Source organism: Chanodichthys erythropterus, chromosome 13 (genome assembly GCF_024489055.1).
Source record: "Chanodichthys erythropterus isolate Z2021 chromosome 13, ASM2448905v1, whole genome shotgun sequence".
In the NCBI taxonomy this organism is placed as follows: Eukaryota; Metazoa; Chordata; class Actinopteri; order Cypriniformes; family Xenocyprididae; genus Chanodichthys; species Chanodichthys erythropterus.
In genome coordinates this window covers 11,920,451-11,947,969 of record NC_090233.1, presented here as the reverse complement: position 1 = coordinate 11,947,969, position 27,519 = coordinate 11,920,451, and the positions used below count along the sequence as shown (strand labels likewise).

The 27,519-nt window shown below is 35.6% G+C and overlaps 1 protein-coding gene across 2 annotated transcripts in view; it reads left to right on the top strand.

Moving 5' to 3' along the window:
* Window positions 1-23,472, top strand: part of ephb4a (eph receptor B4a) — a 47,554-nt gene extending 24,082 nt beyond the window's left edge. Inside the window, exons 4-17 of one of the 2 annotated variants that reach the window (XM_067408357.1) lie at window positions 779-1,169; window positions 8,518-8,673; window positions 10,885-11,220; window positions 11,311-11,435; window positions 12,763-12,931; window positions 13,165-13,261; window positions 17,384-17,448; window positions 17,540-17,653; window positions 17,856-18,103; window positions 18,190-18,405; window positions 18,545-18,694; window positions 19,802-19,995; window positions 20,991-21,149; window positions 22,290-23,472. In XM_067408357.1, the coding sequence (XP_067264458.1) occupies window positions 779-1,169; window positions 8,518-8,673; window positions 10,885-11,220; window positions 11,311-11,435; window positions 12,763-12,931; window positions 13,165-13,261; window positions 17,384-17,448; window positions 17,540-17,653; window positions 17,856-18,103; window positions 18,190-18,405; window positions 18,545-18,694; window positions 19,802-19,995; window positions 20,991-21,149; window positions 22,290-22,398 (2,529 nt within the window). In that variant the 3' untranslated portion in view covers window positions 22,399-23,472. Of the gene's footprint in view, window positions 1-778; window positions 1,170-8,517; window positions 8,674-10,884; window positions 11,221-11,310; window positions 11,436-12,762; window positions 12,932-13,161; window positions 13,262-17,383; window positions 17,449-17,539; window positions 17,654-17,855; window positions 18,104-18,189; window positions 18,406-18,544; window positions 18,695-19,801; window positions 19,996-20,990; window positions 21,150-22,289 lie in introns of both variants that reach the window. The other variant, XM_067408356.1, reaches the window with a different exon arrangement.
* Window positions 23,473-27,519: the final 4,047 nt, after the last annotated feature.

Here is a 27,519-nt window from a genome sequence, read left to right as displayed (position 1 = left end):
TTAAAAAAAGTGTGAACTTTTATTTGCATGTTAGTTGCAATTAGATTAAAAAAAAAAAAATTACTATAGATTAAATCGATATTAAATGCAATTAAAGAATTTTAGAGTGCTTTTTTGACCCTATTAATTAGGACATCTAAGAATGTAATTTAATAATTACTTCTATTGTCTATACAATTAATTTTAGTTAAAATTATAATCTTGTACTTTACAAGTGCTTTAGTATGTTAGTCAACACATCAAAATAAGTGTACTTCATTAAAGCACAACAATTAAAACAATGATTTAAAATGTACTTTACAGTATAACTTTTATTTTGACATTATTATAAAAGTGCACTTTTTAAAGTGTACTTAAGGTGTTAAGAAAGTATACTTTAAGTACACTTAAGTGGCCTTTTATTTCAATAATATTATTATCTGCAAGTATCGTTTTTGAAAATATAATGTTAAGATCTGAAGTACACTACAAGTGCACACTGAATACATTTAAGTGCACTTAAAGTGCACATTATTTGGGTTTGGGAGACATTAATAAGAAATGTTTGAGTTCATACTGAGATCTCTGACTTTGGCAAATCTGTACATTTTGAAGTATTGATGAACTCTTTAAAAGTTAATGAAGGTCATCTGAATATATTATAGAGTAATGAGAAGTTGTTCTAAAGCACAAATTAATGACAGTTGAGGTAATGACTCGAGATGTAAAAGAAGTCACATTTGTGAATTTTCTCTTCTGTGAATCTCAACAGTCTTTTCTATATCTCTTTTTCCATTAGGTTGACACGGTGGCCGCAGACTTCCTGCTCCGTAAAGATGGAGACAAGAAGGTTAATGTGAAAACGCTGCGTCTGGGCCCATTGACCAAACGTGGATTCTACTTGGCGTTCCAGGCCCAGGGAGCGTGCATGGCCCTTCTGTCTGTGCGTGTCTTCTTTAAGAAGTGTCCGGCTCTCACGCGCTCACTATCCGTCTTCCCGGAGACAGTTCCTCGCTCGCTGGTGCAGGAGGCAGTGGGCCAGTGTGTGGCCAACGCAGCGCAGACTGGACCAAATCCCAGACCGCCCAAGATGTTCTGTGGAGAAGATGGACAGTGGGTGGACCAGCCCACCACCACCTGCACTTGCCTGCCGGGCTTTGAGGCCAGCCATGGAGAGCTGGAGTGTAGAGGTGAGTGAGAGACAACAGACTTCTCTGAAGCTAGTTTGAGCTCTGCTATAAAACTGCTATATAGATGTTTTTAATATTATCTCATAATTTGACAGCAGGTATATTAGGCTGCTGTCACTTTAAGACCTGACGCACAGATCCACTATACTGTTACACAAGCGTTTTCTTTCTCAACTGTTTACGTTCACTTAAATGTGCCGAAGAACATGTTTTCAAAAGATGTAATATAAGTCTAAGGTGTCCCCTGAATGTGTCTGTGGAGTTTCAGCTCAAAATACCCCATAGTTTTTTTTGTTGTTTTTTTTAACTGCCTATCATTATAAATGCACCGATTCAGGGTACGCGGCCCCTTTAAATCTCCTGCTCCACGCCCCAAGAGCTCGCGCTTGCCTTAAACACCATAAACAAAGTTCACACAGCTAATATAACTCTCAAAATGGATCTTTACAAAGTGTTCGTCATGCAGCATGTCTAATCACGCAAGTATAGTATTTATTTGGATGTTTACATTTGATTCTGAATGAGTTTGATAGTGCTCCGTGGCTAAAGCTAACATTACACACTGTTGGAGAGATTTATAAAGAATGAAGTTGTGTTTATGAATTATACAGACTGCAAGTGTTTAATAATGAAAATAATACCGTGAATGCAGTAAGAAACGATGGTAACTTTAACCACATTTAACAGTACATTAGCAACATGCTAACAAAACATTTAGAAAGACTAATATCACTAAAAATATCATGTTATCATGGATCATGTCAGTTATTTTTGCTCCATCTGCCATTTTTCACTATTGTTCTTGCTTGCTTACCTAGTCTGATTCAGCTGTGCTCATCCAGACGTCTTATGCTTTGAACATGGGCTGGCATATGCAAATATTGTGGGCATACATATTAATGATCCCGACTGTTACGTAACAGCCGGTGTTATGTTGAGATTCGCCTGTTCCTCGGAGGTCGCCATGTACTGAACTCTTGTTATTCAACTATGCCGAGGTAAATTCAATTTTTGAATCTAGGGCACCTTTAAAACATCACTCGACTGCCATTTTGACATTATTTTGTGTGTATTTGACTGTTTAATCACATTAAGCAGCAAAAAAGAACTAAGTTTAGACCTGAGAGGTGGCTTTATGTGTGCGCACTTTGGGTGTGAGCACAAAATCTGCGGGAATGAGTAAATGATGTGCAACACATGCAATCCCAAGGCAAAATTCAGTCCCTGTAACACCAACAATATTCATCCGGAGCAAATGAAACGAGTGAGTGAGGGGAGGAGGGTTTGTGTGTCTGTTGGAGAGACGAGAGAGAGAGAGAAAGCGCAGAAGGTTGGCGGTTGTGAATGTCAAGCCCTGCTTCCATCTATATACTAACTATCACAAATGTATGAAACTGAGAGAATGTGGAGTACAGAATATTTTGAATGCACACAAACACTTCTACTTGAAGTATAAGTGTTGAGGAAGTTTATATTGCCAACGGCTGCAGCTTCAGCACTGGATAGAGAGAGACGGTACAGGACAGATGGGACTGAATTAGACAAAGACTGTGACACTGAGAAGGAGAGAAAACAGTGACTGAACACAAGGCAGAGTGAGAGAGGTGAGATGAAGGTCTTGCCTACAAACTAGAGAAAAGAGGCAGGAAGTGGAGAGATCAGGAGAGGATTACTGTGAATTTCATCAGTGTCCTACGGCTGGACACATTTTCATTCGCTATTACATTACAGTGCTGTGCATCCTGGGTACATTTACAGTTCTGCACGTGGCAGACACTTTTATCCAAAAGCGACTGCACAAGTTTCATGGTGAAATTACAAAAGATTTCTTTCATCATAGGGCAAAAGTCTTAGTCTTTGATCGTTTAATATGACATGGCAGATTAATTGTCTTCCTGATAAATTTTATTTTAGTCTCCAATGTATCCAAAATTTTGGGTCTTGCAGTGTGATTGCACCTGCGACTGCCATCTGTTAAAGAATGAATTAGACCACAGAAATATAGATGAGACATAACCTATGTTCAAAAGTTTGGGTTTGGTAAGATTTTTGGTAAGATGTTTTTGAAAGAAGTCTCTTCTGCCCACCAAGGCTGCATTTATTAGATCAAAAATACAGGAAAAACAGTAATATTGTGGAATATTATTAAAACTGCTGTTTTCTGTTTGAATATATTTCAAATGTAATTTATTCCTGTGATCAAAGCTGAATTTACAGCATCATTACTCCAGTCTTCAGTGTCACATGATCCTTCAGAAATCATTGTAATATGATGATTTGAAACTCAAGAAACATTTCTGATTATTATCAATGTTGACAATAGTTGTGCTGCTTCATATTTTTGTGGAAAAATGATATTTTTTTTGAATTCTTTGATGAATAGAAAGTTAAAGAAAGAACAGCATTTATTTTAAATTGATTATTGCATGATAAAATGCAAATTTTGTCTTACCTGTCACTTACACATACATATATATATACAATATTAGTGCTGTCAACATTTAATCACACTTAATAGCATCCAAAATAAAGGATTGTGTTTTCATAATATATGTGCATGTACTGTGTATATTTATTATGTATATATAAATACACGCATACATGTATTTAAGAAATATTTACATGTATATTTATATTTACATATAATGTATATTTATATATATAAATATTTTATAAATAAATATAATATATTTTTGTTAAATATATACATGCATGTGTCTGTATTTACAGTATATATGTATATATACAAAATAAATATACACAGTATACGTGATTAATTGTTTGGCAACACCGATATATACGTATTAGTATGTGTGTGTGGATGGATTGATGGATGGATGGATGGATGGATGGATGGATGGATGGATGGATGGATGGATGGATGGATGGATGGATAGATAGATAGATAGATAGATAGATAGATAGATAGATAGATAGATAGATAGATAGATAGATAGATAGATAGATAGATAGATAGATAGATAGATAGATAGATAGATAGATAGATAGATAGATAGATATGTAAAAATGAAAATAGAAAATAGTCCGACTTCAAAAATGACAAGACAGCTTTACACTCATAAAACTCATTTTTATTAAGTACGTGAACAAAACCACACTTCACATTTCTGCTTTTAGACCCTCAGGTGCGATTGCACAATGAACTCGAATATAAGTTAGTTACTGCAAACATGATTTTCCTTCATTTTTACAAGGTTCAGCCATGATTTTCTGTGGTAATCGACTGCATATGTTGCATGCGTGTAGGTTTAGCTTAAGTTGACCGGGAAAAGGCTTTAACCAGGAAAATCATTTAAGAACATGACTGATCTTCTTTAATTCAAGTAATCGCCGTCTCTCCGTGGAGTGGATCAGTCCAAATCCTCCCCGTTTTCAAATATGACTTCATCTCTTTAATGATGTTCTCTCGGTTGGGTGGGGTGCGTGTGCATGTGAAGAGCGGGCTGCTGAGTGTTAAAGGCCGTGCTTGTCTGTTAAACACTGCAGCTGTGCTTTCTGTGGGCGTGAACCCCTGGCGTTCACACACACACACACACACACACACACTCAATGACTTACTCAGCATTCATCCACTCTAACACACTACATCTGCTGTTCATCCCTTTCTTTCACACACCCACACACACAAAGGCAGCGCAAAGCCATAATAGTGGCGCCTGCGGGCAGGGATGTGTCCAGTACAAAGGCACTCTAATGACATGACCAATTGAGTATGGGCAGAGAGAAAAAGAGAAAGAAAGAAAAAGAGAATACTGCAGTTTATTGGGCAGGTGAAAGGCCAAATGGAGAGTGTGTGGTCACAGGGTCACAGGTGAAGGGCTGAAAGAGCAGAAAAGGTGTGTGTGTGTGTGTGTGTGTGTGTGTGGGTGGGGTTAATGGTACTAATGACTCTAATTAGCCACATACAGATTCACACGGACAATCTCTTCTTATTTGGCTGTGAAACAACTGTGGTGGTATCAGTGATGGTATGCCGCAGAATATTGTGAAATATTATTACAATTTAAAATAACTGTAAATAATATGTCATTTATTCTGAATTTTCAGCATCATTACTCCAGTCTTCAGTATCACATGATCCTTCAGAAATCATTCTAATGTGATGATTTGCTGCTCAAAATCAGTGTTGAAAACAGCTGTGCTGCTTCATATTTTTGTGATTCTTCTTTTGAGTAGAAAGCTCAAAAGAACAGCATTTATTTGAAATAGAAACCTTTTGTAATATTATAAACGTCTTTACTGTCACTTTCGATCAATTTAGTGTTTCCTTGCTGAATAAAAGTATTAATTTCTTATATATATTACTGACCCCAAACTTTTGAACAATAGTGTAAATGTTACTCCAAGCTACTTCAAAGAATACAATTACTAATGTTCGATTAGTACATTAATGGGTGACCAAATAGTTTTCAGCCGATTAGCAGTTTTTATAACGCTTCAAACCGTGTCCTAATTCCAAGATTCCAGCGTCAAACAATTTGTCTGTCCACACCAGACACGATGCAACTTTGAGACGTGATAAAGTCAATCAAAAATCACAGCCAATCAGAAGAGCGTGTGGGCGGGCTTTAACATTATACCACTTTAACATTATAAAAAATACATACTGAGTTACTAAAATAATGTCATAGAATACACTTGTCAGTTCACAGTGAGTTGAGTTCTTGTTCCCTTTCATTTATTTTGACGATCTGAGGTGAATTGTCTATTGTTGCTTTCAGTACGGCTATAAAAGACACACAATGATATTCAAACTCACATTAGATGCTTTTAACATTAAATAAAGCACATGACATTATCATTATCATACTTTGTGTTGTTGTTGCAGCCAAGGCATCAGAAATATAATATTTCTATAAAAATCGGCGCATGTCGCCATCGTCTCTAGTTAGGACAAAAACTCTGATTAACATTGTAAAGATAAATTTTTTCGCGTGTCGCGGCGTCGCGGCGTCGCGGCGTCGCATCGCGTCTTGTTAGGACACGATATTATTAGGTGACGTAGTTACACGTGCTACATGTACTTACTATAGTAATAACAGTAAATTGTGCATAATTACAACTAACTAACACTAACCATAACTCTTTTGTAAGTACATTTAGCTAATTAATATTACTCAGTACTTATTTGCATAATTACACTGTAAAAATGTCACCTTAAAATAGTTTTTAATAATCACTTTAGGCTAACAATGGAAGCAGATAATATAAGACATTTTTCTAATTCAAACGGAATAGCTTTTCTATAGCTCAATTTGAATGGGATTCGATGTTTGAGGAAGCTTTGATATAGAGTTGGATGGGGTTGGAATATTTGTGGTTGTTTCTAAAATGGGAGTGTCCGTCGGATCACGAAACCCAATTAATTAATTCTATAATTATATCATTATGTATATAATTAAGGGAAAGAATGCATTAAGATAATGATCATACCTGACACTGCTGGTACAGTGGGCAAGGTTTCTGAGATCAGACTTGCAGTGTAATTGATGTAATTGTGTTTTTACATCGGATGAAATGCCAGCAGCACCAGCAGTACCTCTAACCCAGAAAGTTGGCAAAAAATGGTTCTCCAGGCAGTTTAACAAGGAAATTTGCTTTAGTTATAGTGTAGTATAGGTTTCAAATAAATGAGGGGAAGAGTTGTGAAAAACAATAACATACTGCAATCACAGAGATTCCTATCTGGACAAGATTAGTTTTCTCAAAGGACCCTCTGGAATGAAAAAAACATAAGTAATTTGCTCAGAATTTTTTTTTTCCTGAGGTTGTGCGAGAAAAACAGACATGTTCAATTTAGATGGGATTTAAATCACAGTGTGTGTCTATGAAACACAGATATGCCTTGGGCTTGTGGCAGGTCAAAAGTACTCAAAAGTTATAAACTACTGTTCAAAAGTTTGGGGTTAAGATTTTTAATTTTTTTTTAGAAATTAGTTTTTTATTCAGTAAGGATGCATTAGATTGATCAAAAGTGACAGTAAAGACATTTATAATGTTACAAAAGATTCAAATAAATGCTGTTCTATCGAACTTTATATTCATCAAAGTATCACGGTTTCCACAAAAATATAAAGCATGAAGCAGCACAACTGTTTTCAACATTGATATTAATAATCAGAAATGTTTATTGATCAGCAAATCAGCATATCAGAATGATTTCTGAAGGATCATGTGACACTGAAGACTGGAGTAATGATGCTGAAAATTCAGCTTTGATCACAGGAATAAATTACACTTTACAATATATTCACATACAGAACAGTTATTTTAAATTGTAAAAATATTTCACAATATTCCTGTTTTTTCCGTATTTTTGATCAAATAAATGCAGCCTTGGTGAGCAGAAGAGACTTCCCAAACTTTTAAAGGGAAGTGTATACTTATGTTTTGATTACTGATTTTACTCACGGTTTAAAAATAGGCTAAAATGTTTTGTTTAAAAACAGTATAGATTCATAATTAATGCATTTCTATATCGGTCCATCTCTATAGATGTGAACAGTAATGGCAACTTTATGTCTGTAAAACCACCAGAGGGCTGAAGTTAGAAAGATCTTTATCGTTCATTATGGAAATGTTTCAAATGAAACACACACACCCACCCACCAGTGTAAAGCTGCTTTAACTAGGAGGATAATTCAGACCATATGTTTTGGTCTGAGTGAAACTGATGTTAATCAAATCCAGATGTGTTTCCATCAATACAGGGGTTGTGGAGAGCTGATTATGAAATGAAACTGGTCTGTAGGCCCGTCTTTTCCTGTCTCATGAGACTCTGCATTGCTCATGTATACATGTGTGTGTCTGTATGTGTGTAGTGATGTGAGTACATATGACTCAAGTTTCTTGTGCAGCCTGAATGTGTGTGGGTTTTATCTGCCGTGTCAGTCGAACAGCTATAAATCAAATGATTGAGTAGCTAAACACGTAGAAGAACATGGTCATTTTCCATATCGTACAGCAGACGTTTGCCACACAGAGATTCAGAAGCGGTTTAAATCCTAAATTAAAGCAGCATCAACTGAAATAGACACCGGCGCTTGTTTGGATTGTTGTCTAAATGATTGTTTAATGTTGACACATAAGGACAAATGAGGTTTGTGCTTAAGACAGCAAGTTCTTGAGAGAGTGTGTGTGTGTGTGTTTATTTGATGGGAAAGTATGTTTGTTTAATCATACAGTGCTTATTTTCTCAAAATATGTTGTTTCTCTGCTGTACTAAATAGGCTGGTTTATGCTGGTTTAGCTAGAAAACCAGCAAAGCCATGGGAAAATTAGTGGGTAAAGCTGATTATATAAATGTTGTGTCTCTGTGTCTGTCCAGCGTGTCCTGCGGGTCATTTTAAGATGGGTTCTGGTCCTGGTCCGTGTTCTGCGTGTCCTGACTCCAGTCACACAGGAGAGACGGGCTCTGCCTCATGCGTGTGTCGCCCTGGTTTCCACCGCGCTCCCACCGACAGTCCAGATACACCCTGCACACGTGAGTACAGCTCCTCCCATCCCTTCTAAATCATATTGTAACAAATTTGCAAATTTCTAAGGCCTAAATTATCAACATGATCAAAACTGCTGAAAAAAACTGTTGTACACAATCTATTACAAGCCGTCCGATTTATAGTCCACACTTTTTTAGCAAGTAAAAGTCCTTTTAATATAATTGTAAAAACATCCCCCTTAGGTCATGATACATGTATCTTTTTGTTGTGAAATCTTGACTGATTTTTATCAAGTCATAAGAATAACATATATTTATAGTGATATTTCAAGATGAACATTTACTGGACTGAAACAGCTTAGGTTAACATGATTATCCATACATTTTTTTTTAGAAAAATCATCTTAAAGTGTCAGTATCAAAAATAATACATCAGGCTTTTGAGGAAGGCTTATTTGTTCATCTCTCAGTCATCATTCTATTGCATTGAATTATGTGTTTTAAAACTACAGAGCTTTGATCATAAAACGAAGCATTTAAATATTATCTCACTAAGACATTATTGAGAGATTCAACTGATATATATGTGACCCTGGAGCACAAAACTAGTCATAAGTCGCACAGGTATATCTGTAGCAATAGCCAACTATACATTGTATGGATCAAAATGATCTTTTCTTTTATGCCAAAAATCATTAGGATATTAAGTAAAGATCATGTTTCATGAAGATATTTTGTAAATTTCCTATCGTAAATATATGAAGAGTTTGGCTCCAAAACGCGTTAAGCGGCATTTTCAAAAAAATTGAATATATCCGCTCAACCAATCACAGCGCACCATTCCACCCACTGTAAACACTGAAGGCTTTTTTAAAAAGCTGTTTTTAATATTAATGTACTCGGCAAATGTGTTCATTTAACCGTGCGGTGGCGCCCGATACTCTTTAATCGGTAATAACAAATAATGAATTTATAACATTAACAAGATGATCCGTTGAATTCATTATGGGAGCGACGGCTGAATGTATTTTTAGTAAAATGCCTGTATATAAGATTGGCAAAGTTTAGACTCTATGTATGTGAATCTACTTACTTTGTTGTGTATTTTCAATTTGAAAAATAACTTTTATATTGATGGATTAATTGCATTTTGGAAAAAAAAAAAAAACTGTATAATATGTTTTTATAATAAACTTTTTAAAATCAAAATTTAGATTTGAATGTTTATGTTTTTATAACCAAAAGATGCTATGTGAAAGTTTGAAACAGAAAATAGTGGTTTTCATCTTGCCACTTTCTTGGTAAAGAAAACACCTTTTTACTCAAATCAATCAAAATGGAGTTATTGCTATTGACAACTTTAGAGGTGATTTTCTCAATATTTAGATCTTTTTGTACCTTCAGATTCCAGATTTTCAAATAGTTGTATCTTGACCAAATATTGTCCTATCCTAACAATACACGATGGAAAGCTTATTTATTCAGCTTTCAGATAAATCTCAATTTCAAAAAATAAACTGACCCTTATGGCTGGTTTTGTGGTCCAGGGTCATATGCACTTTCCTTCATCTTTTCATTCTGGTCTACATTATGTTTCCATCCACTTTTTCTTATGCCAATTTTATGCGGATATTGAATAAAAAACGCTGTATAGAAATAGCAAGATGCTCATAAGTCATAAAAACATAAGTGCTCAATTGAGGTGGATTATTATTTTTTTTTTATCCGAATTGAAGACATGCACATAAACTATGATGGAAAAACACACGGAGAGCATCAGCTTTCATTTTTGCCCGCAAGACCACAACGAGCGCTGAGAGTGTGTGTTAGAAATCAGGAATGGTGAGAGAACATTGTTGGCTGAAGACCCAATTTGGTTTGAAGATGAAAAACGTACCAAGCACAAAGTTTAAATCCCGTCTGTCTTCCCGTAGTTTATGTATTAGGTCATGAAACATGACAGCGTTTATTGCGTTTCGTCTGTGTGCTCCTTTGACACAGTGGCTTCCCCCATTGCAGCAACTATTTTGCACATATTTTTCCAGGATGTGGTGATTTTTTTTTTCTTTTCTTTTTTTCTGTTAAACACATGGGATGAAAACAATGCATTATTCTCAAATGTTTTATGCGATATTCCAAAGATAAATTCGCAGCTTTGGATGGAAACATAGCTATTGGCTATTCTGGCTTTTATATTGCATTCTGGGTATTGCAGACATTTCAAACAGATGAATAATTGACAGTTGTCCTGTTCAGGTCCGCCCTCGTCCCCTCGCAGCCCCGTTCCTCAGGTCAATGACACGTCTCTCACGCTGGAATGGAGTGAACCGTTAGACAACGGGGGCCGCTCGGACCTCACCTACAGTGTGGAGTGTCGAATTTGCTTGACCCCCAGGAGCCCCTGTGCACTATGTGGGGACGGTGTGAATTATCGGCCCTCCCAAACTGGGATCCAGGGCCGACGTGTGAGCATTTGGGGACTCCGACCTCACACCACCTACAGCTTCACCGTGATGGCCCTCAACGGGGTCTCTTCTCTGAGTCTGCAGGGGCCCGCGGGGGAGACCATCAACATCACCACCAGCCCCAACGGTGAGACGCAGAGACACTGCAGCTGCTTATGAATGAAACTTGTGATCAGTGAATGTTTTCATTGCTCATGTATGTGTGTGTGTTGAGCAGTTCCTGTGCTGGTGTCGGGTTTGAGGAAGAGCACAGCCACAGAATCCAGCCTGACGCTGCACTGGAACACACCGACCCATTCGCACTACAGGATCCTACAGTATCAACTACGCTACTGTGAGAAGGTAAACTATACTACACTATACTAGTCTGGTATATTCGTATATTCAAAATACTAGTAGTAATTATGAATTACATATAAAGATGTAGGTAACACTTAATGTTTATGGTCCAGTCCAGTATTGGCTGTTTTATTAGGACTTATATTAATGCATGACCATATTCTATATCCCTTAATCCTATACCTAAACTTAACAACTACCTTACTATCTATTAATGAGCAGTAATTAGGAGTTTATCGAGGCAAAAGTCATAGTTGATAGTGAGAATTGAACCCCAAACTAAAGTGTGAGTACAAGTATGTACTACCAAAGTGGGTCAAAAAGCACTCTAAATTTCAGCTAATTTAATTTAATTCTAGGGATGCATGATATATTGGCCACCATATCGGTATTGGCCGATATGTTTATTTTTAATGTCATCGTTATCGGCTCGATAAGAAAATTTGGCTGATAAATTAAGGCTGATTAATAAAGGATTAATTCCTTCAGCTGAGACACTTCAAATGCACACCGTTCACCATTATGCTCTTGAATTGCTTGAAATATGATTGAAATCACTTCAAAAAGGAAAATACAGTTAAGTTCAACATGTGAAGCGCAAGTCTGTCATATAGGGTACATCAAATTATAATATAAAAACATTATAATTGTGTGTTTGGGACATGGCTTTTAATAGTGAGACTTTTGTTTTTGTAATCAGGCTCTCAAAAATTACATCAAAAATTTGATTTTTTCAGCTTTCAAATATAAGGAATTATCGGTTATCGTATTGGCCAAAATTTTCATATCGGTGCATCCCTATTTAAAACCAAATTAAACTATAATACATTCTCATTTTATTGCAATAAACATGCATTTAAGTGTCTGAAAATGTCACATCCAGTTTGCACTTAAGTATATTATTTCCGTAACAAGTACGCTTTTTAAAAGTATAAAAGTAATACCTGTCTTGCTTACATTCAGGATTTCTCACATTGGTTACAGTGAATAAGAGCACAAAGCTTTTGCTCAGGAAAATGTGAATTCTCCTCATATTGTAATTCAGTATTGTTTTCATACCTCCATTTCCTCTGCTCTCCTCAGCTTGAAATACAGACAGTCTATTTTTATGACCTCTCCCTATTTCTCTTTCTCCATCCTCCTCACTTGCTCCATTTTTCTCACCGCTTGTGTCATATTGATCTCTCTCTGTGGCACAGCTGTTCACTGTTTACACTACAAACCTGCCAGACTAATTAACAATTAATATATTCAAACAGCTCAGAAATGGTACGTGAAGAATCAGCTAAATGATTTTAATGGAAGATATCTGTGTGTGTTCTTTTGAAAGGAGCGTGGCTTTGAGGAGAACTCCTGTCATTATATGGAGAGCAATGTCAATGAGGTTGTGCTGAGCGACTTGCGCAGGGCGACGCAGTACGAGGTTCAAGTCCGCGCCCGCACCTTTGCCGGCTATGGCAGCTTCGGTCAAGCTATCGTCTTTCGAACTCTGCCCGACGGTAAGAAAAGGTCTAGCTTAGTGTTGTGGTACTTTATTAGTGCCCAACTTTTTGTGCCCTAGAGAAGGCATTTTATTGACTTTTTTTTTTTTTTTCTTTCCTTGTGCAGATCGAAACATTATTTATTTATTTATTTATTTATTTATTTTTTTGAGATTGTATCACACCTTTTGCCTTTTTTAAACCCTCTCTCTCTTACTTTGGCTGTCTGCCTCTCTCTATTTCCCTAGAAGATGATTCCTCATCTCCGCTGCTTGTTACTGGGATCCTTATAGCCATGGGCATGCTGCTCCTCATCATCGTCATTGCCGCTGCAATCTACTGTATAAGGTACAACAAGAGACCAACAAGCAAAAGAGAGTGTGAGGTTGTTATAATTGGGCATGCATGCCTGCAGAAAGCTCCAGAGATTTCCACACAATTCGTACAGCCGTCATTCACACATGCCCTGTCCCTTGCATGCTTGTTTATTAAATAATTTGGCTATTTTTAATAATGCTGCCAATCAGCAAGCAATAAAACTGTAGAAATCTCAGCACTGTTTAAGGTGCTGTTATGAGACTTTCTCGTGGCCTGGCTTAATAAAAGGCAACTGTATGTAAGTTTTAAGCAAGTAAGCTCTTTGTTTGGTTGTTTGTTGGGTCAAACAACATAAATTCTGATTCAATCAATAGTACAAGTTTTGGACTACTTGTTTTATTGAGCACTGAATATAGAAGGAGTGTTTGGGAAACCTGTTCGGAAACAGTCACTACAATACTAAAACTGAAATAAAAATAAATGAAAGGTAAATTGAAGTATAAAAAAAAAATAAAATTGACAAAAGCACATAACTTAAATATTAAATTGAATACTAAAAAATATTTTAAAAAAATGTAATTCAAAATATGAACAAAAACTATAATAGTATATCAATGATACTAAAACAACATTGGCTAAAACTATTAAAAATCATTTTCAGTAACTAAAATAAAGCCAAAATAAAAATTTGATTAAATGCTTAAACTTAAAAAACTTTAGTTAGCAACTGAAATAAAATAATTTTAAGTAGAAGTACTACAATTACTAAAACTACAGCTAAAATAGAAATAAAGTTAAATAGAAATTTACAAAAGCACATAAAAATATAAACACTTAAATATTAAAATGAACACTAAAAATCAAATTCAAAATATGAACAAAAACTATAATAGTATATCAATCATACTAAAACAACACTGACTAAAACTATTAAAATTAATTTTCAGTAAAATAAAGCTGAAATAAAAATAAAATATAAAAATTTGATTAAATACTTAAAATTATTTTATGTCAGTTAGCTGTTTAAGTTTAAGTTTAAGTAGAAAATTACAACTGAAAAAAAAAATATAAATACAAATATAAAAAGTACGGTGACAAAAGCACATAATAAAATTACTAAAATATAAGAAAAACAATTCATAAAAACTAATTAAAAATATCAATAAATACTACAATAGTATATAAATACTAATATAATAACACATCAAATGACACACTTCACCTTTACATCACTTCAGTGCAGAATTGCACAGATTATTCCTCACAACAATTGCAGAAAAAGTGGTAAAAATGAATTGTGTGTGGGTCTAATTAAGTGACAATGTCTTAATGTGCCTGTGGCTTTGCATACATCAGCCAGTTTGAGCTGAAGGAGCTGACATAGCTTTCCAAAGTGATCAGACTCTCCTAACAGTCATTTTTAGATGCATGAATTTGTGGGAACAGAGAGAGAGAGAGAGCGAAAGGGAAGTGGAGACAGGATACAGTTGTCCCACCCCAGTCTCCACAGGCCAAATCAGCAGAACAATAGTCGTGACCCTGGGGTAGCACACACATACACACACTTCTTTAAGCGCAAGTGTGTTTACACAATGAACATACACTCCAGTGTACATGCAAACTCAGATATTGCTGATAAACGGGCCGTATATGTGCCCACGTACCAACAGCTAAGATTAAAGGAGCGCGCACGAATGGAGGTTTACATTATTGTTCACATTTGCACTCATTACGTACATAAACTTTCACACCCAGTTAAACGGAGAGTCCCTACAATCAATCTCACACACACACACACACACCGGGAGCCTCCGGTCCAGACCTGCCATCAGCACTGGGTGGGACTAACGGGGCTATTTTAGTCCTGGGAAATCAGGGAGAAAGATAGACTTGGAAAATTTAGTTGCCATTTCCAAGCTCTGAAGTTCTCAGTTATGATTTTATCCAAGTATCAATTTAATGTTAGTATATATAACAGTTAATAATTATAGTTAATAATAATAGTTAATATTAACTTGTTGACATTGACTCTAAATGTCAGAATACAGACTTGAGTGTCTTTAGGGTAAAAAAATAAACTCAATTCTTTTAAGATTTCAAAGACTTTTAAGCAAAGTCTCCATTCATTCAGTGAGAAGGACATACAGTGAAAACGAGAGAGAAGAAAATAACAAGAATAACAAGGAGAACGACTTGAGTAATTTAAGACTGCGTTAGAGTATAATACACAATGAAAATGTCTGAATAAGGAACAAGAGCCTGAGGTAAAAGACAAAGACACAGGAAGAGGAAGAGTGGGGTGGAGAGAGGGATTTAGTGTGCATTCAGTTCATTCTTTGCTCAGAGTAATATTACAACACAGGACGAAAAACAAAAACATGAAACACAACAAGCACAAAGCCTCACACCGAGCCCAAACCAGGCATGACACAACAAGTTTCCAGTGTCAAGTACTTTTGCGAGCTCACTAAAAAACTTGCGCTGACTCACAATTGAACAATTTGACATTAGCACACTGTTAAGCTAACAACACATTTATGTTTTAATATTGAATTAAATATATGTTTGATTAACGTTTCTATCAACTGATTAACATTTTGGATTAAGCTTTTTCACTATGCATGCTGTTTTTTACATGCCAGTCTTAGAGTTTAGCCAAAAGAAAGGACGTTTTAACCCCTTACAACGTATCCTCTGAGATTTTAAGTTAATAATTCAATATTTTAACGACACACTTGCATATATCCTTGTATACACTTGCATTTTCTTACAGTGGTTAATGGTGCATGACATGCAAGTAAATTAATGTTTTTATTTTTTAAAATAATTCAAGTTGATTCAAGTTTTTATTAGTACTACACTCTAAAAAATGCTGGGTTAAAAAACAACCCAAGTTGGGTTGAAAATGGACAAACCCAGCAATTGGGTTGTTTTAACCCAGTGGTTGGGTTAAATATTTGCCCAACGTGCTGGGTAGTTTTATTTAACTCAACTGTTGTATAAAAAATACTGTATTGCTTGCTTAAAATGAACCCAAAATATGCTGGAAATTAACATTTATTAATATGTTTAATAAATGAGTATTTATTAATAAGATAATGAATAATAAACAATGTTAAATTGAATAATATGTATTAAATTGCTTATTAATAAATGTACACCTTCTGATTATTATTGTTGCCTCTAGTAATTATGTGTCTGATTTTTATTTCTCACCTATTTTGGATTCATTTTAAGCCAGACATATAGTCATTTTTAATCAGTAGTTGGGTTAAATAAAACTACCCAGCAGGTTGGGCAAACATTTAACCCAACCACTAGGTTAAAACAACCCAATTGCTGGGTTTGTCCATTTCAACCCAACATTTTTTAGAGTGTAATAAATGTTAATTTCCAACATATTTTGGGATCATTTTAAGCAAGCAATACAGTCATTTTTAAACAATAATTGAGTTAAATAAAACATTTAACCCAATCTCTGGGTTTGTCCATTTTAGGAATTATTTGGGTTCATTTTAAGTCAGCCATACAGTAATTTTTAAACAATAGTTGGGTTAAATATAACTACACAGCACATTGGGAAAACATTTAACCCAACCGCTGGGTTTGTCCATTTTCAACCCAACTTTCAAGCCAACATTTTTTAGTGTAAAGTTATCAAACTTCTACAATTTTGCTGAAGAGACAAGCATATGTTTTGGATGTTTTGGATGCTAGTGCTTGTTAACTAGCTCAACCAGCTAGACGTCTGTGGTCAAGCAGCCAAAAATATACCTTACTAAGTGGCCAACAACATGTTCAATCCGCTAAATTAGTAGCAAACCAGCAGTTAACATGAAGCGCTGGGCAATTGGTGACTTGGGATGTGGATAAAGACTGAACTGAAAAGCTAAACACTTAAAGTCAAACTTTAACTCACTCAGCTGTGAAATTGCTAATAGCTTGAAGCGTCATGCTGCTATGGGATTTTCCCCAATCCTTTAAAATGTAATTACAGTTTTGCAGGGCATTGATGTCTAAAAACCTCAAACATGTTTTGTTGTTTGTGCATATTACACTGTTCACCCGTGGTTTACCAATCTTATCATTGAAAGAAGACCTACTCTGGCAAAATATACTTATTCACTTTCACTGTCCCTTTTCTGTTCACAGGAAGCAAAATCATTTCAAAGATCCAGAACTGAGTGACAAAAATGGCCAGTATCTCATGGGTCAAGGTGAGCACTGCAACATCTTATTAAATTATGCATTCTGGTTAAGTTGTGGCTTCTTTGATTAGTGGAGTAACTGACATTTTTTCTCTCCAAGGAGTGAAAGTTTACATCGATCCATTCACTTACGAAGACCCTAATGAGGCCGTGAGAGAGTTTGCTAAGGAGATTGATGTCTCATTTGTCAAAATCGAAGAGGTTATTGGAGCAGGCAAGTCTTCCTCCCTCACAACATTTATTTCTTTTGGACACATAATTTATTTTTAGACGGTGCAGTCACATATTCGGTTTCAGTCATTTGTCTTTGATATTTAACATACCACTAAGTTTTTTCTTGATGCTTATCACTTAATACAGTCACAACCTGGTTAAAAAAATGGTTAAAACTTGAGTGCTTTATTTTGCCATTTTAGGCGAATTTGGCGAAGTCTGTCGGGGAAGGCTGAGGATTCCTGGTAAGAAGGAGAACTATGTTGCCATCAAGACCCTTAAGGGTGGATACACAGACAAGCAAAGGCGGGACTTCCTGTCCGAGGCCTCAATCATGGGCCAGTTCCAGCACCCCAACATTATTCACCTGGAAGGCATAATTACAGCCAGCTGCCCCGTCATGATCCTCACAGAGTTCATGGAGAATGGAGCTCTGGACTCGTTCCTGAGAGTAAGTATGCGTAGGATCTAGTGGTGCATGTTTGTTGACATAACCATCTCAAGGACTCTCTGACATAGACCCTTCTCTCTCTGCAGCTCAACGATGGCCAGTTTACTCCAATACAGTTAGTCGGGATGCTGCGCGGCATCGCATCGGGAATGAAATATCTCTCCGAAATGAGTTACGTACATCGGGATCTTGCCGCACGGAACATTCTTGTCAACAGTAACCTGGTCTGCAAGGTGTCCGACTTCGGTCTGTCTAGATTCCTGCAAGAGAATTCGTCTGATCCTACATACACCAGCTCACTGGTAAGAGCAAATGCTTCGGCACTTCACACGCACTCAATATTTTTAAGGGAAAAAATGCAACCAAGTATTATTTTCAACTCATGTATCATGATCTTAATCTCCATTATTTATCAGAACATAACTGATCTGCTTCTTTCAGGGTGGAAAAATTCCAATCCGTTGGACGGCTCCCGAGGCCATTGCATTCCGTAAATTTACTTCCGCATCTGATGTATGGAGTTACGGAATAGTCATGTGGGAAGTGATGTCGTTTGGAGAGCGACCATACTGGGACATGAGCAACCAGGATGTAAGTTTTTGCGATGTTTGACATTTTATTTTGTTTAACATTGTGACAGTTTTTTTTGTTTTGCCAATAGTCAAAATGTTGCTTTCAGATATTGCTTTAGGTTACACTACTGTTCAAAAGTTTGAACAGTATGATTTATTTTATTTTTTTTAAGAAATTAATACTTTTATTAAGCAAGGATGCATTAAACTGATCAAAAGTAACAGTAAAGACATTAGTAATGTTACAAAAGATTCATATTTTAAATAAATGCTGTTCTTTTGAACTTTGGTTCATCAAAGAATCCTGAAAAAAGCAGTGTCCATAAAAATATGGAGCAGCACAACTGTTTTCAACATTGACAATAACCAGAAATGTTTCTTGAGCAGCAAATCATCATATTAGAATGATTTCTGAAAGATCATGTATGAGTAATGATGCTGAAAATTCAGCTTTGATCACAGGAATAAATTACAGTTTACTATATATTCAAATAAAAAAACTATGGAAGCTTGTTTCCGCAACTGAATAATAAAAAAAAGAAGGTAATTATCTCACAACTCATGATAAAAACTTGCGATTCTGTCTTTTTTCCTTGCAATTCTGACTTGTTTTCTCGCAACTGAGATATAAACTCGCAATTGCAAGCTATAAAGACTTTTTCCTCAGAATCGCGAGTTTATATCTCACAATTCTGACTTTATAACTCACAATTGCAAGTTTATATCACGCAATTAAGAAAAAATGAGAAAAAAAAGTCAATTGTGAGATAAAAGAGTTGCAATTATATTTTTTTTATTCAATGGCGTAAACAAGCTTCCAAAAAAAGTTATTTTAAATTGTAGCAATATTTTACAATATTACTGTTTTTACTGTATTTTTGATCAAATAAATGCAGCCTTGGTGAGCATATTTTAAAAAAAAAAAAAAAAACTTACTTGAATGATAGTGTACATTACAAAAGATATTTCCAATATCTGGCCGAAACTAAAAATAACATCTTAGAAGTGCTAATATTGTCATTATACATATATCTTCACTAATACATCCTTCGTCCCTAAAACATTGTCAGTTCACTTTCTGAGTTTCATCCCCCCCTCATTAACATAACCTGTTTTACCCAATCAGGTGATCAATGCCATTGAGCAGGATTACCGGCTGCCGCCTCCCCCTGACTGTCCCACATACCTGCACCAGCTGATGTTGGACTGCTGGCAGAAGGAGCGGACGGCACGGCCACGCTTTTCCAACATTGTCTCGGCGCTCGACAAGCTAATTCGCAACCCCGCCTCACTTAAAATCACCGCCCAAGAGGGGGCAGGGTAAGTTTCACATCCGTTACAGTTCTATAACATTATTATTCCAGTTATTTCAAAGAGCATTGCAGCCTAACACAGCAAAAGAACCACAAAGACCTTTTTTAAAGCTTATAAACAATTTCTGTTTTTACACAGAATTACTGTGGAAAGCATGCATCAAATTGCCCACTGATTTCTTGATTTTTAGGATCAAATAAATTCTGGGACACTTATATTTCAGTTACACTTTATTTTGATAGTCTACTTTAGACATTCTACTAACTATAAGTAACATACATGTCAACAAACTTTCTTTAGACTGTTAGTAGATTTTTTGGGTTTAGGTTAGTATAATAAGTTGACATGTAGTTGCAAAGTTACTTATAGTCAATAGAATGCCTGTTGGGGAGCATCAAAATAAAATATTAGCAGATATTAAGCAGACAGTCTACTAATACTCTAATGACTGCTAGTTGACATGTAGTTACTTATAGTTAGTAGAATGTCTAAAGTGGACTATCAAAATAAAGTGTAACCCATATTTCAATTGTATTTCTATTGGTTTTATGTTGCCGTGTTGACTAAAACAATTAATGTTGGGCAGAAAAATAGTTCCTTCTTCACAGGAGACGTAATGTGATTACAGTAATGCATTTAGCCCAACAATGCTTGTCAATCAAGAACATAGAGGTTCCTGTTTTAGGTTTAGTCACTCTCATTCCGTCCATCATTTCATTAGCTTGGCTCTCATCCACACAGTATGGCCTCTTGTATGTTAGTCTTGCCCCTCCCCTCTCGGCATGTTGGCCTGTCAGTCTGTCAATCAAGTCTCAGTATGAGCACATATCTGTCTGTCACATGTTCGCCTCTACCCTCCCCCTCCCCTCCAGGGAAAGCTGTTCGAGTCTTCCTCTCTTTGGCAGCCTTTCTAGATTTGTGTCGCTGCAGGCTGACTCATGACATCATCCTTAATATGGGCAATTACATGCATTTTAACACTTCCCTCTCGTCCTCCTCAGACCCTCTCACCCTCTGTTGGACCAGCGTTCCCCACTGACGCCCTCATCCTGTGGGACGGTGGGCGAATGGCTCAGGGCCATCAAGATGGAGCGTTACGAGGAGAGTTTTCTACAGGCTGGTTACACGTCCATGCAGCTACTCGCCCACATCAACACAGAGTGAGTAAAGATAATATCACCTTCAGTCAACAATATACTGAATTCCAGGTATAATAGACAGCAAATTCTGAGATACAACTGAATTACAAGGAAGATTAAAAACTTGTCTTCTTTGAAGAATAAATAATTGAGTTCACAATCAAATTTATAAGAATTAATAATAAGTGTAACTAAATAGAAACAAAGAAACTAAATAAAAGGACTAATTAATTATATTATATTATATTATATTATATTATATTATATTATATTATATTATATTATATTATATTATATTATTATATTATATTATATTATATTATATTATATTATATTATATTATATTATATTATATTATATTATATTATATTAATTATATTATATTATATTATATTATATTATATTATATTATATTATATTATATTATATTATATTATATTATATTATAGACAGCAAATTCTGAAATACAACTGAATTACAAGAAAGATTAAAAACTTGTCTTTGGTAAAAGGTATATAATTAAATTCAAAATCATTTATAAAAAAATTATAAAAATTTATAAAAATAAATAATAGAAACAAAAAAACTATATTATATTATATTATACTATATTAATTTTATATAATAGACAGCAAATTCTGAAATAAAACTGAATTACAAGGAAGATTAAAAACTTGTCTTTAGTAAAAAGTAAATAATTGAAGTCACAATCATTTATAAAAAATAAAATAAGTGTTACTAAATAGAAACAAAGAAACTTAATAAAATGACTAATTATATTATTTAATATTAATTTATATTATATAATTTTATATTATATTTTATTATAATATAAAATAATATATAATATAATATAATATTCTGTTCAAAAGTTTAAAGTTGGTACAGTGTTTTTGAAATAAGTTTCTTATGTTCAACAAGGCTGCATTTGTTTAAAAATACAGTAAAAGCAGAAATATTATAAAATGTAATTACAATTTAAAATACCTGTTTTCTAGCAGCATTACTCCAGTCTTCAGTGTCACTGTAATGTACATTTTATATATAAATATTTTTTTTACATATGCAAACAACATAATATAATCTTTTCTATGTTCATGTCTGCTATTATATTAAAAGCTAAGGTCTAATTCTTTCTCTCTCTCTGTTTCCGTGTCTCAGGGATCTGCTGCGTTTGGGAATAACTCTGGCTGGTCATCAGAAGAAGATTCTGTCCAGCATTGAGGCTCTTGGGATTCAAAACAAAACTCCGGGGAATGTGCTCTACTGAGTGAACCGTACACACTCACACACATGCAAACGCTTGTTGAGTTTGCCAGAGAACCTTCATGTAACCTATCCACTCACAATCAGGAACATTTCTACTTCCTTTTTACTGGGTCACTTGAGGATCAAGATTGCTTATTTGCTTCCAAGACTACCTAAAGTGGACCAGTCCAGGAACATGTCGGAAACTTCAACGTAATACTACTAATATTACAAAGCTTCATTTGTGATATCAAACGGGTCTCATAGGGATGTTACTTCACCCTTTTCCACATTTCGGGGAGCCACATGATGTAATCCAGAAGGAAAGACTTACTCTGACATCGTAATGCAAAGACATTGAAGTATTTCCATTTTTGCAGAGTATTTTTCTAAAGGAGACTTTCGCACTGAAGAGGATTGAGCGTAAGACCTTTATAATGCAAGAATGTGGATACAAGTATCAGATTATTAATGACAACTTCTTCATCCTTCATTTTAAGGATGCGTTGTGCACAAACGGTCAGATACACATTACGTGGCTAAAGTGCTAAAAAAAAAAAAGGTATTGTTTTTAAATGATGCACTCTGTGTGTGTGTGTGTGTGAGCAGCAATAAGAAAATTAGCACAAAAGTCTTAGCACTTTTTTCAGAGGAGAAAGACATGAATGAAGCAGAGTTTCCATTGGTGAACTAAATATGCGAAACATACATGCTTATACAAACACACGCACACATACACATGTAGAGATCTGCAACACTTGACTGGCACTAAAAAGAGACCAAATAAAAGACACTCTGTTGTTTTATGAGTGGCTGAAAGACTCGAAACAACCTTTGAACGTGTGCCATACTGTTTTGTTTATTACGGGAATGTTGTGCTGGTTTGACTCACCAACTTGAAGCTGGTGTTCATCATCAACTAAACCACAAGATTCAAAAGCCACCCTTTCATACCACGAGTGGGTTTAGGGGTAGGAGGATGTGGTCTTCACATTGGAGATCCACAAGAACAAACCAGGGACTTTTATTCTGTTGCCTCTTTTTTTGTTTTTTTGTATAAATATATCTTGATTTATGTAAAAAGATTCATTTTCTTTGTCAGTGTAATCTGTGTTTCTGTTACAATAAAAAGTATACATTTAGTCTAGTTTTAAAATTTCTTTCTTGCTTGCTTCTCTTTTAATTAGACAAGGAATCGAATTTCTCTTGTTTAAGAAAGAGTTCATTAAGGCCCTGTTACGATGCGTTTTGGTCGATCAAATCACAAGTGAACGAAAATGTTTTGAGCTTGTCCACTTTCGACCACTTCCAGAGCTGGTCGAAAATACATTTGACCAGATTGCTTTTGTAGTGTAGACGCTCATGTGGTCAAATGCATTCGAACAGTCATAAAAGACCGTCTACTCTCCTCCTACTGACCTAATGCGTAAACATTATGGGAAGCGCACTTGCCAGAAGGGATTTAAACTTTGTTGGATGAAGACCCAAGTTCAGTTTGAAGATGAAAATGTACCAAGCACAATGTTCTCTCACCATTCCTGATTTCTAACACACACTCACTGCCTTCAGCCGGTCTTGTGGCTGTCAGAGCAGAAACTAAAGCTGATGATCCCATCTGTTTTTCCATCATCTCCAATCATGTTCATATGTAAATTGCATTAGCTTATTTTGTCCATTAGATTGAAAGATCTGAAAAAAACATACATTTACCCACCCATAGACTCTCCCCTCAAAGAAATCAGGACAGAAGTGGTTGAAATTGGACAAAAGAGACAGATTAAAACACAAGTTTCAGATTAGTTTGCGCCGATCCTGTTTTTTTAGGTGCCATGAAAACGACTTGGCTTTTAGCAGTGTTCATCACAATAGTAACTTACGCTCTATGGCTAACCTTCTCCGGGGCAAGTTTTGTTCTGCTTAAGAGATCTCAAACCAATCGGATGTGAGCAAAGTGACACTGACACATCCAACGGAATAAAGTCACTCCCCCAGTTTCTCTTCCTCCAAATTAATAGTCACTATATAGTAAAAAATTGAAAGATGGGCCAACGCTATTTGGGACTCTGCAGCAAACTCAAGGTGAAGTTGAAGAGCACATTTACATATGTTTTCAAGGCACGGCAGAAAAATAAACTTGACTTAAGAAGCCTGTTTAATTCTAAGGTTCAGAGAGACTGTGGAAAATGGTCGTGACAAACTAAATATGCCTGTTTTTGGCACATAAACATTATAAGTCGACCTCAGAGAAAAATCTAAATAAATAATAAATGTATATGACCCTTTTAATTCTTGCTTTCTTCCAGTCTTCCCGTTCTCCCGGGATCCTTCTTGATCCTTTTATCTGTGACTGACTATGCTGCGGTCCGCACACACCTGCTGGATGCATATTTCCATAATTGTTTTAGGGTGATCCGATTTCTTGGACATTCTTGTTTTAAGCATTCCTCCCTGAAGATACAATGACCTTCTCTGCTCGGCAGAGGTGCGAGTGAGATTTGGGAATGGGGCTTAGAGTTCCCCTCCCCCCCGTCTGTGTCTCTTCACCAATGGATCTCTTGTCCCCAATCCCTTCAGAAGAAAGAACCAGTTCTTTCCCAAGACTCCTTGAAAACGTCCTTGACTTAAACCTTCTTTTGACTTCGCCTCCTCTCTTTTTCCTCCCATCTTGCAGTTTCCTTCCATGTCTGTTTGTAAGTTTATCTATCTCATCTTTGCAAACTCATCTGGGATGCAGTGGTATTTGGTAAAACTCGTGTCCAGGTACACTTTTTATTCCTAGAATCAAAAGATACTAAATTTTGCATAAAGTCAATATGTAGTAATTTAGAACAGTTAAGATTGCTTACATATTTTTATAGACAATTATAAGCATTTCCCCCGAAATTCTATTATTTGCCTTAATGTTTTACTTTCTGATTTTCATAGGTATCTCCGTTCTCAAAGATAACTATCCTTAGACTCTCGTTACTAAAATAGAATAATGAAAATCATTGTGTCCTGACTAAACACACACCAATAATTAGCTGAATCTTTTTTCAAATGATATTCACACTTTTTATATATATCAGTTTATTTATTTATATATATATTGCATCACATTAATAAGATGGGGGTTGGGTAGTTGCCATGAAAATTATGTTATTTTCTTATTTTGATTTTGGAATGAAATATGACTTCTGACAGCATTTTTGACATTAAATAGCATTTTTGAGGCTGCGTTTGAAACTTATGTGGTCCAAGTCGTTCTTCTGTAAGAAACTGAAACAAGGAGCATACATTAGAAGCTATTGTCAAAAACAAATAGATTTAATGTTGGGTCCGTATTATTAGGGCGGGAGAGTGGTTAAGAGATTATGATTGTCCTTATTGTGCTAAGGTCTTCTGAATGCTTCAGTAAATTATATGTTGCTGTGCTGAGTTTTTGGGGTGTATGATTGTCTGTCTTAGTTGTATGTCTGTTTGCTCCAGGAGCCTTTATCTTTTGAGGAAGAACACAAAGCACATTCCTCAAGTGTCCCACCCCACCCCCTACTCCAATCTTTGTCTTTAAACAATGCCTGCCAGCCTCTTCTCTTACCATGCATCCCTTTGCAGGACAAAAGACAGAAGTCAGCACACTCCTCTCTTCCTTCACATATGGATTTATCATCTTTCTCAGTCATTACTCAAGCCAAAAAGCTGAACATCCCATCTTTAATAAGCTGTCCAGATGAAGTGTCTGTGTATAAGGTTGTGTTCTTAACTCTCATGTTAAAACAATAAGCAATCAAGTATGTTTTATTTGCCAAAATACATTTAAAAAGGGACAGTAATACATTGTCAATTTCAGATGAGAGACTGTAGGCTAGGAAAAAACATGAAGCCTTCAAAATTAAATTAGAATTGTGTGGCTTTTGTTGCTTGAAGTTTGAAGTCATTTATTAGTTAGGTAAGCTTGGTATAATGGTCAGTGTATGAAACCGAAAGACATGGTTTAAGTGTAAAAATGAGTGATTAGATTTCATAAGGCTCATCTTTATTGTTTTCTGAGATTATGAAAGCAGCATTCATAAAGGTATGCTTTAAAGTCTTACTGGTGGATGGTTTGTTATTTACAAAGTTATTGTTATGATCAATGACAATGACATAGTTGTAGTTCTCCAAAATAATCTATACAGGAGCTAAGGAACATTTCAACACCAAGTAAACAAATTATGGACAATATTTTGAAGCGTTGTGGTAAAAAGCCTTATATCTTTGGAACACTAGGTGGCGCTGAGCTTGTACTTCTCAGATACCTTCAGGTCATGCTGTTGATGATCCCTACCACATTTCTTGCCAGTATGTCAAAGCGTTTAAAATAAATCAATATTTACATAAAATGTTTAAATGGTGGATGGATTTGACCAGTTCTGGCAAAATTGGTATCAACAGATTCAGCATAACCCAAGGAATTCACATTTACTGGCAAACATTTCACAAGCTATAAGCAAAAATCGCCATTTTCATGAAGGTGGTGCTGTCGTCAAATTTAGCATGTGCCCTCAAATCATGGTACTAACGAAGCATACCAAGTTTTTAATTTTAGGACAAAGAGTTGAAAAGTTATAACCAAAAGAAAAGTGAATATTTAAACTGATGGTGGCGCTATAGAGTTTGTTCTAGAGACCCTAAAGTTGGCCAAGAGTTTATTCATGTCCACCCTATTAAGTGTGCCAAATTTCATTGTTTTCCTACAATTGATTATAAGACCTGACATTGACACATATGGCAGAGGAAGAAGAAGAAGAAAACTACCGGATGCAATAGGGGCTACGCACTTTTGGTGCTTTGACCCTGACTACATCAACACAGGAAAGAAAATTGTATTCCCAAACCATTTCAGGTTCAGGTTCAGGTCTTTAATAGGACTAGTGTGGCTCAAACTAGAAACTAAAATCATTCTCAAAAATTCCTTGCTCAAATACAAAAATATATGGTTTGCTATTCACAAACTTCTTGTTATGATCAATGACAATGACAGTTGTTCTTCAAAATAATCCATACAGGAGCCAAGAAACATGTCAACACCAAGAAAACAAATTATGGACAATATTTTGAAGGGTTGAGGAAAAAGCCTTATATCTTTGGAACACTAGGTGACGCTGACATTGAACTTCTCAGG